We start from the raw sequence: 19,669 nt of genomic DNA, 5'->3' as shown, positions 1-19,669 counted from the left end.
CATGACCATTTATTAAGCGCCTGCTGCATGCCTACAAAGGCGGCCAGGGAGGTGTCATTAAGATCCCCCAACTTCCAGAAGGGAGGCAGCCTTGACAAAAAGGGGAGCACAGCGAGGTGACTGGGACCCAAAGCCAAGAACCCCACCGCAGAGACCCCGGTCTCTTTAATCCACCCCCACCCTGCAGGCAGCTTTGGAGATGACGCAGATGGCGGCCTTGGGGGCAGATTCCTGGGTAAGGGAAATGCGATGGCCGAGCCAGGCTGTCAAGAAGACACAGAACAGATCCTCCGCCGCCGCCCCCCCCGCCCCAGCTGGGTCCTGGGCTCCGTCCCCCGGCAGGCCGGACCTAATTCTGTGCCTCTGACTCAGCCTCGGGTACACAGGGCAACGGTATCTGCCAGGTGAGCAGCGGCCAGGGGTCGCAGGCACGAACAGTCCAGGCAGGCCCCCCGGGGGCCGGGCGCCCGGGGCCGAGGCCCGAAATAGCTCCTTTTGATCCTGCCACCTCGGCTAGGAGCCCAGGCCTGGCGCCTGGCTCAACCAGCTGCTCCTGCATTAAAGAGGGAAGTGGTTAGATGACCGGCAGGACTGGCCAGCTGACTCAACAAAATGGAGGGACGGCGGTTAGAGAGGGGACAGACTCCCTGATTGCCCTTCAACCGGAAGAGCGGTGTTTAGACTGGAATCTGAAAGAGATTTCCATAGCAAGACTCATAGCGGTCAGAAAGCAGGTCTGCGGGAAAGCGCGCAGGCTTTAGAGCCCCTCCTAACCCCAAGCCCAGCCTCAGATCCTTTCCATTGGTTCACAGGCCTGCCAATCACTGCTGCTTAGTACAGATTCACCAATCAAACCTGCTCTCTCAGGCAGGCCAGTGTTACAGCCAGTCATGAGACTTCTCCCTTTGGCCACTTTCCAGTTAGCTTTATTTTCATCTAGTTCATTGGCTGTCTTGAGGGCCACTCTTTTTCCGCGCTGGCACTACGGGAGAGGGGTGGGGCTGAGGGGCATTGCTAAGCGACAAAGATGCGCACGGCGTCTGCGGGTGAAGGAGCCGAGCAAGCCGAAGCGCCCTGGGGGCTGCGGGATGCACCGCACGTAAGATCCTTCTTCCGGAGGCCACAGGAGGCCTAGAGAGGACAGAGCCCAGGGGGAGGGTCGCGATCCTCGCGTTCAACTGCCCTGGAACCACAACTCCCAAGATGCTTCACGGCCTGTGGCCTCTCCAGCCTTGGACTTCATCATGCCGAGGGGCTTTCTAAGTGTCTTATGTTGTGCTTTGTGGCCCCAAGGGCTTCTTTCCTCTACGGGTGTCCAAGGGCATCTTGGGAATTAAATCTCTTTCTTTTGAAATTACCCCTAGACGCCCATGATGCTGTCTTTCAACTTTCTTGAGTACGGTGGAGCCCAGTGATTCGTGGGGATTGTAGTCCATCTGTGTTTTCTCCTTAGCGCCCCAATGATTTATGGTCTAGCAATGGTTCTAAACACGACGGGCTGCGCTTTGAAATCACCTGGAACGCTCTGAAAAGTATACGGATGCCTAGCCCCACTTCCAGATACCCTGATTCTTTTGATCTGGGATGAGGACCGAGCATATATGTATTTTTAAGAGGACTTCCTAGGCTGGATCTCGCGTGAGAACCATGGGCTAGCAGTTTCTGGGTCCTGCTCTGACGGCTCATGGGAATTGTGCCTCCAGTATATTTATATTGAATGAGCATTGCTGCCTCATGGGAATTATGGTCCATCTCTTCCAGGGGTCCATGGGAATTGTACTTTGGTCCTGCATCCCCACCCCACCCCCGACTCCATTTTCCCCTTGCAGTCTGCCTTGGATGGGGGTGAGGGGTTAAGAAACAGCCCCCTCACACTCCCCCAAGGGCCCTGCCCTTGTCCAGCCCTCTACCACCGGGGTCTTCTATCTCTGTCCCGATCCCTCTGGGTGGTTACCATTATGGGATGTGTTCCTTTCTCTCTGAACTGAGACATCATGTGTGTCTTTGTGCCCTTACAGGAATGATTCCTCAGACTTTACTTTTTCTTCTCCTCCCCTCCTCTGACTTAGGCTGTGAACCCATCCCAGCCCCAGAGATCCAGGGTACCAGCAGTTCCCAAGGCTCCAGCCACAGTTCCCAACTCCCCTGAGCTGCTTGAGGAGTCCTGGACATCCAGCACAGGCACCGCTTCCTCACCTAGCACCTCCGAGGGACAGATGGGAGCCCCACCACCACCCATCCTGGCAGACAGCAGGGACTCCGTGGTGGCCAAGTAAGTACCAGCAGCTCCAGGGGGGTAAAGAAAGTTTGGGTCAGAGGGAGGAGGAAAGCATCCCATAATAGTTATCATGCCAGCGCTGTTTATGCAGCACTTTTTTAGGAGCAGGTACTTCATGCGCGTTATTAAGAGCTTAGGTTCTGGAACTAGACTGTCTGGGCTCAAATTCCAACTCTGCACCTTATCTGTATGATCTTGGCCTCAGTTTCTTCATCCCTAAATTGGGGATACTAAGAGCCGCTATCTCCTAGGGCTGTTCTAAACTTTCAATGAGTTACTGTATGTAAAGCATCCATAACAATGCCTGTCACAAAGTGAGCACTTTGATTTGTAGGATACAGGTTCAGCTGCTATAACAATGAATCTCAAATTAATCAGGGCTTAAGCAAAAGAGAATTTTTGTCTCTCTCTCCCAACAGTCCAGGCAGATGCACCCGGCACTGATAAAGCAGCCCCTAGGTTCCTTCTAACTTGTTCTCCCATCCCTAGGCTGTCGCCTTTACCTTCATGGACCAAAATGAGCCCAACCACATCCACTTTCCAGAATCACATCTCCTCATACCTTGTTAGTCCAAACCTAGTCACATAGCCACAAGGCTACAAGGACATCTGGGAAGTGCAGGCTATAGTAGAACAGCTATGTGCCTGGCTAAAAATGGCATTAGTATGTAAGAAAAAACAGAGAGGGGTGACTATCAGGCTCTGCTGTATTGCTTGCTAAACATTAGCTACTGTGATTATTATTATTTTTATTATTTGGCTCACCTCACCCCACCCACTTCCCATGCCTCGATGCCCACAGGTACATAAACCGGTTCCGCCAGGCTCAGCCCACAAGCCGAGAGGAACGCCAGCCTGCAGGCCCAACCCCAGCCGACTTCTGGTGGCTGCAGTCTGAGTCTCCAGCCCCCAGCTGTCAACTTGAAGCAGGTACCTGTCTTGGTCACATCTACCCCAGCGCCTAAAACCTTTCCTGATCAATGCCTTTGGCAGCCCCTTCTCCTGGGCCCCCTAACTCAATGGGGGCTTCTCAGCAGGGGCCAACAAACCAGAAGGAAGACCCAACACAGCAGTCCCAACTCCTGCCAAAGTGGCCAGTGCATCCAAGGCTATGGCCCCCCTTCAGGAAATGAAGCAGGTGACATCTCTGTCCACTCTCTGCCCCCTCCATGCAACTGAACTGATGGCACCAGCCCTGGGAAAGAAATACAGCAGATCCCCAACTCAAAGAAACTTAACCAGAAAGGAGGATTTGTTGGCTAGTGCAACTAAGAAATCCAAAAGTTGATGCTTTCAGGCATGGCTGGATCCAGGTGTTAGGACAGTATTGCCAGTGTTGGCCCTCTTTTATGGGCTCATCTCAGGCAGGCTTTCCCCACACAGTAGCCAAGATGGACCCTGGAGGCTCTCAGCTCCCATGGTATTAACTTAGCTACTCCAGGGGAAAGAGAGGTCTTCTCCAGTAGCTCCATCCAAAGCCCCAGGGCTCACTATTATTTGCTCATCCTTGTACCAAGCACTGAACCAGAGGACAGAATGTTGTGATTGGCCAGGCCTGGTCAGGAAGATGGGGTCATCCCTTGGCAAACAACAGGGACTGCACATGTCAGGAGGGGGGATTCACAGATGAAAACTGGATCGAATGCTCTTGCCCAAGGAGGCCATAGAGGCCAGCAGGTGAGGGTAGCAGGTGGAGGGCAGACCTGAACGTCAGGCCCTCCATCCACAGCCCCTTTCAAAGCAGGCTTTGAGGTGGGGCTGGCCTCTGACCCCTCTCACCCCACAGAGGCTCAACACCTGGGACTCACCCCTCCTGGACCTGGAGACGCTGAGCCTGCAGAGCAGAGCTGCTAAGCTCCTCAAACGCAGGTATGCCTCCCAGCCCCATCAGCCTCCCCAACTCCTTCAGCTCCAGGCCTGGCCTCTGGGACCCCCAGTGCCTCCCTTCTGCTTTCTTTCTGCAGCAAGGCCTCCATCTCCTCCTCCTCCCTTAGCCCCAGCGATGCCAGCGGCTCCTCATTTCCTGGCAGCTCCGATGGCATCTCACCCTTCTCCGTGACCCTCACCCCTGACTTCAGCAAAGACCCTGGCCCCAGGGTACCCGGTGAGTGCTGGGAGGCCAGGACTGAGGGCAGCCCGGGAGTGACTCCCAGCTCTGTCCTTTACCAACTTCGAGAACTTCGACCTCTCTGGGCCCTATTTCCCCTACTATAAATGGAATAATAATTGTACTCCCTCCTATCGATAGTGTGAGGATTAAATGGGTTGGTGAACGCATGGAACGTATTGGCACAGCTCTGTTAACAGTAGCCATCAGTAGTGTGACAGATCTGCCATCCTCTGTCTGCAGTTCTAAATTTGACGCCATGTTTGACTTATCAGCCAAATCAACCTGAAGAACACAAGGCTATTTATAATCCCCATTTATCTCGCTTAGGGTGAATATTCATACTTTTTGCTATGGATATATTATGTTGAGCTATATGAAATTTTTGTTTATGTACATCAGAAAATGGTTGAATATTGGCAATTTCATTCCTCTCAAATTTATGCCCCCAGATTTCAGAGATAAGACCAAGACCTGGGTTACTATTACTGCTGTTGTAGTTGCAGATTTATTCTGTGCCCAGCAGTGCACACACCAGATTCTATCCACATCTCCTGGGTCTCCCATTCCAGTGGAGGCAGGCAAGCACAAGTAAACACAGGTGCTTGTGCCCAACTCCACCATTTTTTCACCTCTCCCTCCTAAGTCTCAGTTTTCTCATCTGTAAAATGGGGCTAAAACTAGTACCTACTTCATGGGTTGTTTTGGAAGTTAAATTCACTCATTCATTCATTCATTTACTCATTTCACAAACACTGAACACCTTCTACTATGAGCAGCACTGGGTATTTCACAGCCTAGTAGCGGGGACAGATGGATGGGAGTTGGCCAGAGAACAGCCACAAAATGTCGCAGACAAACATGAAACTTAAGCAGAAGTGAGGACCATTCAGGAGACGATCATGGAGCTGGGAAGTCAGGGAGGACTTCCCGGAGGAGATGCTGTATTAAGTAGAGACCTGAATGATGAAAGCTGGCACAAGAGCTCTCCAGCATATACATAGGACCTGAGATGGGAGGGAGCACAGTGCAGGCAATAGACAGGAAAAGGCAAGAGCCAGGAGTGAGAGTGGTGTGGCATAAGGCAGGAGAGGACAGTGGGGGTCAGATTATATTGGGCCAGGTAGGCGTGGTGAGACATTTGGTCATTATATTAGCACTGGGGAGCCACAGAAGGGTCCTGAGCAGGGAAGGGACATGATCTGTCTTGAGTGTCAAGAGACTCCCTTTGGCTGCTGTGGACCCCAGCAAGAAATACTAAGGTTTGACTTGGGCCAGAGTATGAGGGCAGAGAAGAATGAAGTGACCAGGTTTGGAGGTGGCAGGTTGTAGCAGGTGAAGGGGAGGGAGAGGTCTGGGATACTGTGGCCCTTTCTCATCTGTGCAGCATCACATGGCAGGGCCTCTGAGAAACGATGGCAGCCCTGCCGATCGTGGCTGAGGAAATGATGCTCTGGTGATGGGAATGATATCTCTCTGGTCCACTGCACTGAGGACAGGGCCCAGGTCTGTCTTAGTCACTGCTGTGTCCCCAGCATAGGGCTGGACATGGGTGGAGCACAATTAAGAGTTCATTTTGCATTCATGTCACAAATATTGATTGCACCAGGCCCTGATGGGGATATGGTAATGAACAAGACAGACAGCTCCTTGTGGAGCTGGCATTGTGAAGAGAGAGACTAACAACAAATAAGCAAGGCTGTGTAATGTTTAGTGTGTTAGAAGATGGTAAGTGCTAAGGAGAAAAATGAAACAGGCAAGAGGATAGGGAGGGGTAGGGCTGGGGGTTGCTGCCATTTTGCATGGGGTGGGGGGCAGGGAAGGCCTGGTGAGGCAGGAGACATTTGAGCAAAGATCCAAAGGGTGTGAGGGAGTGAACCCATGGGATACCTGAGGGAAGAGCATTCCAGAACATTTCCTTTTACAGGAGACAGGTGCAGCCAGGGGAGGGTTCTGAGCCGAGGAGGGCCCTGGTCTGACTCCCTCTGGCTGCATGTGGGGAACAGAGTGGGGGGACTGGGGGAGTAGGGAGCCCAGGAAGGAGGCTGCTGTGCTGGTCTAGGTGGGGGCAGTGGAGGGGAGACTCTGTTTTATTCACTACTGTAACTCCACTGACCAGAACACATAGTAAGAGCTAGATAAGTATTTGCTGAGTGAATGATGACAGGCTGAGAAGCCAAGCCCATGGGTGCTCTCTCCTCTGACCCTGCCTCCCTGCCCTACTTCCCAGCCCTGGGAAGAGTTTGGACATTATCTGGAGAGCACCTCTGAATAATCTGATACAGCAGAAGAGATGGAAGCTGAGCAGGCCCCTGCCTTACCCCCACCCCGACTCCTACTTTCCCCACAGCAACCCTAGCAACGGCCCCCACCCCTGCTCCAGCCCCGGCCTCCTCCCGGGCACCCTTGCGGCCAGAGGATGACATTCTGTACCAGTGGCGGCAGCGGCGGAAGCTTGAACAGATTCGCGGGGGCGAGGGTGACGGACCCTGGGTGTCGTCCCGGAAGCCTGCCCTCACCACTCCGGTGAGATGAGGGGGTGGCGGCGCCTGCGAAGGGCTGGAGGGGGGAATCTGAGGGGGACTGAGGACCCTCCACCCTCCTTCTCGCCCTCCCAGGTCCCTGCTCCCAACTGTCTACAGACCGCTCCTGCCCCTGCGGGGACCCTCGGCGCTCTGGGGACCCAGCCTAACTGCAGGCCCCAGTGGGGCAGGGTGGCCCGGCCCGGCCCCCCGGAGGCCTTCTGTGTGGAGGCGCCTCCTACACTCGCGGGAGCCCCTCCGCACATCTTCTGGGGCCCCAGTCCCCACGGGTTCTTCTGGGTCCCGCAGCCCAGTCCCTGGGCATCTCTCGGGGCGGTTCCCCTAGCACCGCCGGTCCCCACCCCCGCCCCCCCGGCCGCCCCCCAGGGCCCGCCCGACCCTGCGCCCGACAGCCCCGCCCAGCCCGAGAGGAGGGACCCCAAGCCTCGGAGGGGCAGAGCCCCGCGCCGGGAGCCTGCTGGGCGAGTCACGGCAGCCGGCGAGGGGCCTGGCCCGCAGCTCAGGGGCGCCCTGGGCCAGGTGGTGAAGGCTCGGCTGCTCCCCGACAGCCTGGAGGACACGCCCCCTCGCCTGGAGGGCCCGCCTCCCCCCGAGGCCGGACCCCCCAAGGTCAAGGGCACACCCCCTCCAGCCAAGGCCCCGCCGCCTCCGTCGGAATCGCAGTCGCCAGCCGCCGAGGCTCCGCCGGGTGGGTCTAAGGTCGCGAGGCGGAAAGCCGAGGCCACGCCCCCCACGGCGGAGGCGGAGCCTGGGGAGGCGCAGGAGCCTGTGGCCACGGCCCCGCCCCCCGCCGGCCACGCCCCCCCGGAGTCGCTGCTCTCGCAGGCGGCCCGGCTCCTGGAGGCCGCTGAAGGTGAGCGGGACGCGCGGCCTCCGGGATCTGGGTGGCGGTCCAGCCCCCTCCGGTCCGGTCCCCTGGAGCTCTTTCTCCACCCCCCACCACCCCCTAGACTCCGACGGCAGCGAGTTCCAGGGTGACCCTGTGCTGCAGGTGCTGAGGGCCCAGAGGGCAGAGCTGCGGCGGCGGAAAAGGTGATCCTGCAGCACCCGGGCCTCCGACACCCCGCCCTGCGTCCCCCTAGACCTCCTGGTTTGCCCGCCCTCCCTGAGCAACTGAGCACATGCCCCAACCTCTCCTCTTCCGCTTTTTCTCCAGGGCCGTGGACGCAAGATTATCCCACCTGCTAGAGCACTCTGAGGACCCCGAGAATGGGTCCCCTCCGTCCAGGTCTCCCCCTGGGTCCCCAAGGAGGCGGCTGCGGAGGGAAGGAGACTCCCTCCAGGCCAGGCGGCTCTGAATTGTACACATTCTATTTTCCCCAATAAAACCTTTTCTCTTTTTTTCAGGGTGTTGCTGGTTGTCTCTGACAAATGGGTGGTTCTGAAAAGGCACAAGGAGGGTGTCAATTGAGGAAAATACACTCGCCCCCAGTTCTGCCCTGGCCCCTTACACATAAACACAGCCCATTCCTGACCCTTGAAGCAGAATCTCTTGTGGTTTCATCCCCCTTGGGAGCAGAGTAGGAGGTCCAGTCCAGTCTTCAGGCAAGGCTGCCATCTTCCTTATCTTACTCTCAATTAGGAGTGGGTTGTCCTGTCTCAGATGGTACCAAAAGGACTGTTGTTGGCATGAAGCCATTAGAGTCATCCAAGTGTAGGACAATGGTCAGTCCTCAGTCCACATCCTGCTTGAGTCACCGCAGCATTTGATGCAGCCAGTCCCTCCGTGAAGCACCTCCCCAGCTTCCAGGACCCCACACCCTCCTCTCACCTCTGGTCATGACTCAGTCATTGCCCAGTCTGTCAACTGTGGCATGTCCCAGGGCCCTGGCCTTGACTTTTCTATCCACACCACTCCCTAGGTGCTGTCATCTAGTTTCATGGCTCAAAACCTCATCTCAATTCTCTTAGTCCCCAGATCTCCATCTCCAGCCTAGACCTTGTTTTCGATGTCATGTGAAAGTTCTTTGGGTGATGAGGCAGATACTCAGCCCGCTGAGAATGCATGAAAGGACAACTTTATTAGACGAAAGGCCCTGGCATGGAGGGGGAGAATGAGGGCAGTGGAGGGGCCCAGTGGGCTTCCCCAACCTAACCTCCTGCTGGCAGGGGGTGGGGGCTTGGTGAGCACATGTGGGTCCCAGGCTCTTGCCTTTATTGTGACCCAGAGGGAGCAGGTAGGACTTTCCCATGGATACTGGGGATTGGGAATTTTAAACTATAAGGTGCAAAAAGTAGAAGCCCCAGGGCCTTTTGGAGAAGCTGAGGACAGTTTCTTATCACCCAAGCCATATGGAAGAAACTGCCCTGCTAGTGAATTAGGCAGTATGAAAGGGCAAGAGGCCTTTTGGAGAAGATGTGGTAGGAGAAGATGTGGTAGGAGAAGACGTGGTAGAAGTGCACCAAACCTTGTAGAGGTGCAGGCCTTGCTAATCAGAATTACACCCAGGGCAGGGCTAGCCGGGGTGTTACAACTAGGCCAGGCGGGTTGACATGGCACCAAATATATTTCTCTTATGCCATTACAATCTACCCTGTGGCATTTTCAGGATGGTCAGGGTCTGAGGACATTTGGGGACATTTAAGCCGTTCATTATGTTTGAAACGATCAGCCTAAATAAGTGCACCATAATCATCATTAGAACTAGTCCTATGACTTACTGATCATTGGAAGACCTGGTGGAGCCGGTCTCCCCAGGTAATGGGGCTTAGCATGAGAAAAGGGCCCCCACAGGCCTGAAGATAAGTGAAGGGGTGGGAGGAATTATACTTTTTAACAAAGATGTTGGAGATATTATTAATCATGTGTGTTTGTCATTGCATCTTTTGTAAATTATATTGGACTTGCCCTGAGTTGTTGATGTATATGTGACAGGCCGTGGTGGTCACAGCACCTACGTGGCCAGCAGATGAGTTGACCATTGCGGAGGGGGTGGTTTACAGTGTTGCCTTAAAGCACAGGTCCGCTGGGCAGGCAGTTGGCAACCTCTGCAGGTGTAATCCCAAGTCCAAGTCCCAGGGCTGCAGCAACGCTAGGTCCTGTAGTCCAGCTCCATGGTGGATTCAACCAGAGGCAAGGTCCTCTCCAGCAACGAGCTCCTGGGCAGGGGCAATGTCGCCTGATGTGGGGATCGCCAGGGGCCAACCCAGGGGTGGGTATCCCTCCCAAGTAGCAACCCATAAAGGATGGGAAATTTTGTCACAGGCTTCTAAACACCACTGGGCAGCTCTAGTCATGACATCTCTGTAGATTTTGTAAAATGCTCTTAGTCACAGAGCTCCATGACTTTTAGGGAGTTGTCTAGGATGCACCCAGCAAAGGCTTTGGCTGTGTGTTCTGGTGCAGACCCCTGCACCTCCCTCCGCAGGAAGGACTTGTTTGCGGGTGTCAATTTTTTTGTAGGCCCTCTTTGCAATCTAAGCTCCTACCTTAGAATAGTATGTCTGGCAAGTCGGGGTAGAGAACAATTAGCTATGCAGGTTTGATTTGATTCCAGTCTTGAGGCCATCAGTGCTGACTGAGACTCTTATTTAGGGTACGCTGGGTTGAGAATCATTTGTGCATTGGTGCCGGTGAACCCATTTGATATATAGGTTGCATAGCTTTGGGTCCTCAGCCATGCCTGGCGGCCTGCAAGACACAGGTGGTTGAGGAGTGACTGCCAGAAATCTCCTCTGTCCCATCCCTGGGTCCAATTTTAGGATTAACTGAGTACTTCCTGAGCCTTCCTGGGCCTGCATGGTGAGGCCTTGTGGGTCAGTCAGTAAGCCTGTAACCCGTGCAGCCAGCAAAAATATCAAAAATATCAAAACCCAGAGCTGGAATGAACACTGACATCATGCCAGTTGGCAAGGACTGGTTTCTGGGGCTGCTACTTATATCCTGACACCCGAACCTGGCATTGTTTTCTCCCTTGCGGCAAGATTGCATAGTGCTTTCTCTCGGGGCTTGCTGTACGTCATGTTTGCCAACCTGGATGTTGTGCCTTGTATGGGTAATGGACTCTCACGGCAGGATAAAAGGAGGTCATTTTTGCTGTGACTGGCATCCACTAGACATAGCTTTTCTTCACCTATAAAGGTGACCCAGACCGTTCCCCTGCTTGGGTTTGGGAGCTATAGTCTCTCCTTCCTGATGGCTCTGGCAGTGATGGGAAGTGTCCCATGTAACTGATACGGCAATGGGAGAAGGGTTTAATCACCACCCCTTGGAATGCAACCCCATCTGTGGGATGCCAATGTTTGATTTTGGAACAAAAGTCACAGTCTTTAGAGACTATTTTGGCCAGTGATGTGTCTAGAGGCAAGATTTTTTTTTTTTTTTTTAAATATGCACACTCTGTCAGGGCAGAGGAGCCCTGGAGGCCTGAGGTCCTTTGGGCTGAGACCACCAGTTGGTAGGAGAAGTTTGGAGGGCCTGAGTGGGCAGTCTCCGAGGGACTCACCAGATGTGCTATGTAAGAATGAATTTAAGGTCATGTCATTGAACAGTGTGATTGGTGTGGTGAGTGGAGTGTTTGGAAATGGGTGAGGCTACAAGCTGTTTCTAAATGTGGAGCCTCCCATAAGAGCCTTTCTTTATGAGAAAATTACTTTGTTTCCATTGGCCTGACTCCCTTGCAGCCTTTTGGCCACCACTCCAAAATCAGTGAAGATTTGGAGATTGGGCAACTGGCAGCTCAGAGCGTCCTGGAGCACTAACTGGACCACTTCCAGCTCTGCCAACCGTCTTGGGTAAGCACAGTGTTGAAGCTGGGTGATATGTCGGGATATGCTGTGGCCCTCCAGGGAGCTGTGTCACGTACGATAGCATTGCCATCGGTGAGATACACTGACTCTCTTTCCCTGTCAGACAGTTGGTTCCAAGGAGCTTCTCCACTTGGCTGGAGGAGGGGGCAGTCGGGGCACCATTGCCAGCATCACAAGATCCATGGGCAAAGGGCTGAGTGTGGGGGAAACCACATCCCACTGCAGTTAGGAAAGGCCCTGCGTGCCAGGTTTAGCCCTCCACTGCACGTACCATTTCCATTTTCCCAGTGAGACTTCAGTGGCCCTGCTGAGCTCCTGCTGGGAATTCTCTCTCACCCAGGGCATTATGGGAATCTGCGTGCTCAGGCTGACAGGTTGTGGCCCTGCAAGCACTTCTGCTTCTAAGAGCCCAGTGAGGAGCCAGGGTTTGCCATGCTTAGACCAAGGACCCCAGGGGGCATATTTGAAGGTAGCCAAGGCCTCTAATTTAAAATCTGTTCCTAGTGAGACAAGGGTCATGGTGTGGGAAATGACTGATTGTGCCAGTTCTAACATTTATTGTCAAGGCTCTCCCCAGTGTACATGAGCTGCCATGAGGGTGAAAGATGTGGGATGTGTTACCTCCAGAACATGAATCATCCTGGTAGCTGTTAATCCTAACATGTCTTAGCAGCTGAAGTGGGCTTGTGTTTGATGGTGTGGGAATCTGTCTGCCTCAGAGGACCAGACGATGTCCAGGACTTTGACAGTTTGATGGCCCTTGTGTTTTATGGAGTGCTATTGCTCAGCCTCATTTTTGTAAATGGTATGTGTGGCTAGATCCTCTAGGAGGCCCCTCTTTAGAGTCACCCCTTGATCAGATGTCAACTATACAGTGCCAGTATTAAGTATTATTTTTATTCTAGTAACATATTTAATCTCAAATCTCCCCTTTTAACCACATTCAAATATATAATTCAGTACTGTTAATTATGTTCACAGTGTTGTACTACCATCACCACCATTCATTACCAAAACTTTACAATCAACCCAATAGAAACTCTGTACAGTTTAAGCCTTAACTCCCCATTCCCTAACCACCCCTGTCCCCTGGTAACCTATATTCCAGATTCTGACTCTATGAGTTTGTTTAATCTAATTATTTCCTATCAGTGAGGTCATACAATATTTGTCCTTTTGTGTCTGATATTTCACTCAACATGATGCCTTCGAGGTTCATCCATGTTGTCACACGCATCAGAACTTCATTCCTTTTAATGGCTGAATAATATTCCATTGCGTGTATATACCACATTTTATCTCTCCATTCTTTGGATGGACACTTAGATTGCCTCCATCTTTTGGCAGTTGTGAATAATGCCACTGTAAATACTGATGCATTAAGCAATTTTTTAAAGATTATTTGTTAAGGTCCTGGCAGTAGCAGTTAGGAATTCATCTCTCCCTCTCTGTCTCTCTCTCAAGTATTGGCACTGAGTAAAATGTTGGCCAAGTCACTCACAGCAAAGCAATTGCCCGTGCTTCTGAATATATCTTTCATTACTTAGGTGATGCTAGGAAGAAGAGCTTTGCTGGGCAGGACTGGTGCGTTATGGTTGATAGAACTGATGGGTAATTGCCTTTCATTGGTGGAGAGTTTAAGGAGATCTTGGATTACAGGCAGGAGCCCCGCAGTACTTTGTTTCATGTGAAACTGTGGTGTTTATCCCCTTGATTGACAGGGGCAGCTCCACGGGGGGTGGGGTGCGCGTTTGGCATGGCCCACCGAGGAAACCAAAGATTTGATCTTATTCCAGGTAGTGGTTAAAGCATCTATGGTGCGGAAAGTAAGAACAAAAGTGCTACAACTCGGGGTAGCTGTTTAATAAGTGTTCCAATAGTCACCGCTCCCAGGAGGGCAGGGGACTCCACCTTTGCAACTCAGAAAGCCGAGGCTGATAAGCCAGGATCTGTGATGCTGATGTGAGTCCCTCACCTCCCACCAGGGGCTCTACCCCACCCACAGCCTCCCTGGGAGTATTGAGAATATGAGCTTTGCCCATAAGGCTGAGCAAGACTCCCTGTAAGAAAATTTTCCATGACAAAGGAGGCCTTTTCCCAGGGCCAGAGATAAACTCTGGATCTCTTTTGTCTGAATGCTCTAGAAATGTTATGCCCATTGAATCATCTCAATCTTCTAAAGCAACACTCGGGCCTCATTCGTTGTTTCCCAGCAGGCATCTGCCGTGGCAGTAACACCTTCTATGGACAGATGTGTCTCATTTTTTTTTTTAGTCAATAAGGGAGGGACTTGGAGTCTTTAGTGATACCAGCCAATCACCTCACTTTTTTCTTTCCCTTTGGGGATGAGAGTGGCAACTTGGACCCCATGTTAAAGATGCTCAGCATTTTCCCTTGTTCTTTTGAACAAAATTTTTATCAAAATGATATGCTCATTATGCCATTCCTGTTTTATGCAGGAGGTCCCTTAACTTCCTCTATATCATTGGCCTTTTGCCCCAGGTATGGGTATGGCCCTCCTCCCTTTTAAATACGGTGGGACCCTGGTGGTCGAGGATAATTTTAGCACAGAGGCCAGAGGCTGGGAGGGTCCTGGAGTTAGTTGTCATTTAGATTCCTTGTCACTGCCTGATAATTGTCTCATCTCCTGTTGTTGGGAGGGGGGTGTATTCATAATTCAAACCCCTTAGCAATCAGTCACCTGTCAAAATTTGGGGGGAGGTCCCTCTGCCCTGCCTGCCACCTCTCTCTGTCCATGGTTTCCCAATCGACCTCAGAGGGGTTAGGGCCTGCAGCCAAGAATTGTTCCCCCTATAGCCCCTGGGTTCAGGGGATGAGAAGTGACAGCAGTGAAGACAACGGCAACAGAAGAGTCACAGACCCTTGAGTCCCTTTAGCCAGCCAGATGCCACGTTATCCCAGTCAGGAGTATTCCCCGTCCCCATGAGCTCTGGCAGGGAAAATAGTCCCTAAACCCAGAGATGTATAATGCCCTGGACTAGGGCTGGTAGACCCAGGTCACACAGAAGGATCGATGAAGGCTCCCATCTCATATAATGCCATCTCCAGGCCTTGAGGTGACTTGGCAAACACAGCCAAAGGCGGGCCTACAAATCCTTCTCCCCAGAAAACTAAGACGTATAGACCTGGGAATGGTCCCTCCTGTATTTTAGGGAAGCCTCCATGTCTTCACAGAACAATAGCCAATTAATTTACACCAAATTTGCACTGACCTCACCCCAGTCTTGTTCTCTCTTTTGGAGGAGCAATAGGGACACATCGTCCCCCTTCTTGCCCTGGTGAGGCAGGTGGCCAAATTAAGCAGTCTCCAGGGAGTGGGCCAGGCCTCGCTGCAGGGCCATCTTCAATGGCACCGCAATTGGGGAGGGCATCCTAGGCAACACCTGACAGACACAAAGGGTAAAGCCAAGCAGCGCCTATGAACACCAGCAAGCAGGGAGCCTTCCCAGGTGGCTGACACCACTGGGGCCAGCAGGTTGGAAAGCCAGAGCAGCATGAAGGCAGTTCTACCCAGCTGCCATCAGTCAGCGTCCAATCACCAGGCTTGCTGTGCCAATTGTTTTGGATGTTATGTGAAAATTCTTTGGGTGACAGGGCACAAACACAGATACCCAGCCAGCTGAGAGTGCATGAAAGGACAGTTTCATTAGATCAAAGGCTCTAGAAGGGGAGAGGGGAGAAAGAGGATGGCAGAGAGGCCCACCAAGCTTACGTAACCTAGGCTCCTGCAAGGGTCCACGGGGGTGGGGGGTGGGGGTAAGCACATGTGGGTCCCAGGCTATTTCCTTTTTTGTGACCCAGAAGGGGTGGGTAGGACTTTCCCATGGATATTGGGGATTGGCAGTTTCAAACTATACTGTGCAAAAAGCAGAAGCGGCAGGGGCTGTTTGGAGAAGCTGAGGACAGCATCTTATCACCAAAGCCGTATGGAAGAAACTGCCTTGCTTGTAAATTAGGCAACATGGAAGGGCAAGGGGCCTTTCAGAGAAGTGGCAGGGGCCGTTCAGAGAAGCTAGAAGTGGCTCTTATCCAAACCATATAGAGGTGCAGCACTTGCTAGTCAGGTTACACCCAGGGCATGGCTAGCTAGGATGTTACAATTAGCCCAGGCAGGCCGATGAGGCACCAAATAGAATTTCTCTTACGCCATTACAGACCTGACTGCTGAACCTCAGGCTTCCTCATTCTGCTGCTTGCTTACCATCTCCACCCAAAGTCTGACATCGCCAACTCCACAGGGCCTAAACCAAGCTCCCCATCTTCCCCCCAAATCCACTCCTGCCCTGCTTTCCCCATCTCCATCAATGGTGGCTCCGTCCTTCCAAGCCTCATAGTCCCCTTCGACTCTTTTTCTCTCACACCCAGTCAGGCGAGCAGCAAATCCTGTCCCTTTAAAACCTACCCAGAATTCAACCCCTTCTCCCCTCTCCACTGCCCTCATTGCAGTCTAGGTTTCCATCACCTCCTGTCTGGACGATTGAAAAGTCTTCTGTTGTTATAAAACATGCCTGCAAGTTCTTTGACATACTTCCCATCAAGAGGCAGAGTCTATGTCCCTTCCCCCTGAAACTGGCTGGGCCCCTGGGACCGCCTCAGCAAATGGAATGCAGAGAAGTGACGCTGCTTGACATCCCAAGCTGGACTGGGAGAGGGGATACAGTTTCCGCCGGGTGCTGTCTCTTCCCCCACCCCCCTCTCTCTCATTTGCATTAGAATAAAAATTTGAGTAAAAAATCTGACTGCCATGCCAGGAAGGGATTTGGGTTACAAGGCTATAGGCATTTGTCAGGACTCAGTGAAATTTATGAGTTTCATTGTATGTAAATTTTCCCTCAAAAGAAAAATAAAAAATATCAAACTCGAGTTAAAGATATGTATGCTGATGTATTTAGGGGAGAGTGTACCAAAGTCTGCGATTTACTTTGAATGCATCCCAAAATTAAATGGATTGATGGATGAAAAGGTTAATGGATAGATGTGAGATAAAGCAAATATAATAAAATTTTAATGGTAGGATCTAAGGGGTGTATATACGGGTTTCCACTGTAACCTGTTTCAACTCTGCTGTATGTGGTGCTTTGGAGCTTTATGTACCCCCAGAAAAAACATGTTCTTAAACTTAATCCATTAAGTGGGTGTGAACCATCATAAGTAGGACCTTTTGATGAGGTTACTTTTGTTAAGGTGTGGCCCAGGATGGAACTGGAGTCCTTTATAGGAGAATGAAATTCAGACATGGAGAGAAAAAGCCCTAGGGGGTGCAGCCAGAAGCTGAATATCAAGGGAACCCGGAAGAGAAGAGAAAGACCAGGAGACACTGCCATGTGCCTTGTGATGTGACAAGCTAAGGACCAGGATTGCCAGTAGCTCAGCCCAGAAGGCCAGTTTTGGGGGAGAAAACATTGCCTTGATGATGACTTAATTTGGATTTTTTTTCCTAACCTCAGAACCGTGAGCTAATAAATCCCCATTGTTTAAGCCAGCCCATTGCATGGTATTTGCTTTGGCAGCCAAGGAAACGAAAACACTGTACACTGGAAGTTTCTCAAAATAAAATGAAGGAGAGAATATAGTATCAGGCATACTTTGATATCCACGTTTATAAAAAGGGGGCATGAGATGGATTTCTGTTAAAAGCAGCTGCTACATGTCACAGATGTGGCAAATGTTTTCAGCCTTTTGATTCAGCCTTTTGAACAAACTATACATTTATGCTGAAATGAAATCCACAAGAAGGAAAGAGCTGTATAGCCATAAGGAGAAATAAAGGATGTTTATAATAGCAGAACCTGTTCTGGTTGGGAAGTGAGTGGGGATGAAAGAAAGTGTCACTTAAGCTGAGACAGGTAGGAATTAACTAGTGAAGAGAGCCACCCTAAATATTCATGTTGGGTAACAAACCACCCCAAAATTTAGCAGCATAAAGCAAACCATTTTATTATGCTCATGAGTTCTATGCATCAGAAGCTTAGAGCGTAGTAGGGACACTTTGTCTCTGCTGCATGAGGTCTGGGGTTCAGCTGGAAAGACACAAAGGTTGGAGGTGATTTGACAGCTGGGGACCAGAATCGTCTAGATTTCCTCTAGATTTTACTCACTGAGATGACTCCAAGGCTGGCTAAGCTGGGACTGTCAACTGTTTTGTCCACACATAGTCTCTTCATGTGGCTTGGGCTTCCCCAAAGCATGGCTGCCTCAGTGTGGTCTCACTTTTTACCTGGTGCCTCATGGCTCCAGAACGAGTCATTCCCATGGACCTAGCCTTAGAAACCACACAGTATCAAGCCCACTATATTCTATTAGTTGAAGCAGTCACTATCCTGTCCAGATTCAAGGGGAGGGGGAAAAAAACCCACAACTTGATGAGAGAAGTGTCAAAGAATCTGTGGCCACGTTGTAAAACTATCACAGTGGTTGTTGGGGGAATATTCCAGGAGAGAGAAAAACATGTAGGAAATCCCTGTGATGGCAGTGAGGTCAGCAAGTTCAAGATGTGGAAATAAGTCCAAACTCCCTCAAGCCCCATTTTATACTCACATAGGACTATAAACCTCTCCTTCTCAGTTGTCAACACAGTTGTTTGTCCACCATTTGAGGGGTGTTTTTATTTCTGCTTTAATGAGCTCAAAAATTAGGGATACTCACCCTGTTGAAAGAAGCCTCTCATTGTGCCATCCAAAGCAAATTTCAGGTGGTGACATCCAAGTGCAATCTACTTTTGCCTTTTTTGGAACATTGGTATTTTAGAGAAATATAAACATAAAAGGAGCGAGCAAGCAAGACTTTTTCTAAATGTAAGTAGCTGAACAAGGCATTTGCAAACATTACATATCCCCCTACTTCATCCCAACCAAAGACAGACATGCTATTTCTTGGAAGGGGCACCTAGGCTTTAGCACATCGTGCTTAAGAATAAGAGACAACAGTCACGCAGCCCAATTTTCTGTCACTCCCACACCTAACCACATCAGTTCTACCTTCAAAAAAGATAGAGAAACCAAAGCCTCTCACCACCTCCACTGTTAGTAGCCCACCATCAGTTTCCTGCCTGAACTATTGCAGGAGCCTCATCCCTGATCTCTCTGATTCTCCCCTCCATCCCCACATGTATTCCCCAGTAGCAGCAGAGGAATCCTGTCAAACATTCAAGTCAGATTCCATCCCTTCTCTGCTCAAATACCTCCCATGGCTGTCATCTTAGAGTACAACCCAGAGTTCTTACAATAGCTGAAAGATGAGGCCCTGTACGATCTGCCTCTCCTTTTCTCTCTGTTTGCATCTCCCCCGCCTCCCGCCCTCCACTCAGACCACCTTGTTCCCTTGCTCTTCTCCAAATCCTTCTGGAACACTCTCTTGCACTTGCTGTCCCCTCTACGTGTGTTTCTCTCCCACCATATACCCATATAGCTTGCTTCTTCACTTCCTTAAAGTCTTTGCTTCACACTTCACCTTCTCCATGAGGCCTTTTGACCACTCTATTTAAAACTGCAAATTCATCCCTCCCTCAGCATTCCCTTTCTCCAATCCCAACCTACTTTTCCTCTGTAGCACCTTTCCCTTTCTAACATCCTATATTTAAAAATATTTATTTTGTTCATTGTTTGTCTCCTCCCATCAGCTTTTGAGCTCCATGTGACAGGGTATATTTTCCCGTTTTGTTTAATGATGTATCCACAAATTAAGTGATCAGAGGTTTTGCATGAACAAATGAGCGGGCCAAGGACATACCTTCTAAGGTGAGAGCCCTGGCGGGGGCGTGACCAATGGGAGAGTCTTCTTGGAAAGGGCGTTGTCACAGACAGGGCCCGCTTCTTGGGGTGGGACTAATCCCGGAGACCATGGGACAATCCAAGGAAGAGTGTCAGATGAACAGCGCCTGAGAGTGGACTCAGGAGAGGGTCCATGGCTTCATTGTGGAAATATCGGAGGCAGCGCATAAAGACCCTGGGGGTGTGTCTCATCAGGAGGCGG

The 19,669-nt window shown here is 51.3% G+C and overlaps 1 protein-coding gene and 1 long non-coding RNA gene across 7 annotated transcripts; one reads left to right on the top strand and one right to left on the bottom strand.

The window, feature by feature from the left end:
- Positions 1-964: 964 nt before the first annotated feature.
- Positions 965-8,271, top strand: PROSER3 (proline and serine rich 3). Of its 6 annotated transcripts, none has more exons than XM_037819686.1 (10): positions 965-1,099; positions 2,070-2,272; positions 3,081-3,208; positions 3,316-3,416; positions 4,065-4,147; positions 4,273-4,382; positions 6,736-6,911; positions 7,004-7,781; positions 7,879-7,960; positions 8,085-8,271. In XM_037819686.1, the coding sequence occupies exons 1-10, from the start codon at positions 1,028-1,030 to the stop codon at positions 8,224-8,226; spliced, it is 1,875 nt and encodes a 624-aa protein (XP_037675614.1). In that variant the 5' UTR covers positions 965-1,027; the 3' UTR covers positions 8,227-8,271. The 6 variants fall into 6 exon arrangements, with proteins under 6 accessions (XP_037675614.1, XP_037675611.1, XP_037675613.1 ...); XM_037819683.1 differs by having other exon boundaries at positions 4,243-4,382; XM_037819685.1 differs by having other exon boundaries at positions 3,313-3,416.
- A 710-nt stretch (positions 8,272-8,981) lies between these two features.
- On the bottom strand, positions 8,982-19,618 carry LOC119521432. The gene is made up of 3 exons (XR_005214349.1): positions 19,427-19,618; positions 10,358-10,559; positions 8,982-10,027 (listed from the first exon to the last, which is right to left on the bottom strand). It is a non-coding gene; the product is annotated as an uncharacterized LOC119521432 (long non-coding RNA).
- Between the last annotated feature and the right edge of the window lie 51 nt (positions 19,619-19,669).

This window comes from Choloepus didactylus, chromosome 27, assembly GCF_015220235.1.
Source record: "Choloepus didactylus isolate mChoDid1 chromosome 27, mChoDid1.pri, whole genome shotgun sequence".
Taxonomy (NCBI): Eukaryota; Metazoa; Chordata; class Mammalia; order Pilosa; family Megalonychidae; genus Choloepus; species Choloepus didactylus.
This window is presented reverse-complemented; position numbering and strand designations above follow the sequence as displayed.

Bases quoted from the DNA above. Each gene is read 5' to 3' on its own strand.
- PROSER3 (XM_037819682.1), top strand. From the start codon at position 1,028: ATGCGCACGGCGTCTGCGGGTGAAGGAGCCGAGCAAGCCGAAGCGCCC. The intron at 2,273-3,080 runs GTAAGTACCAGC...CGATGCCCACAG, and splicing joins AGGGACTCCGTGGTGGCCAA to GTACATAAACCGGTTCCGCC. The intron at 6,912-7,003 runs GTGAGATGAGGG...TCGCCCTCCCAG, and splicing joins AGCCTGCCCTCACCACTCCG to GTCCCTGCTCCCAACTGTCT.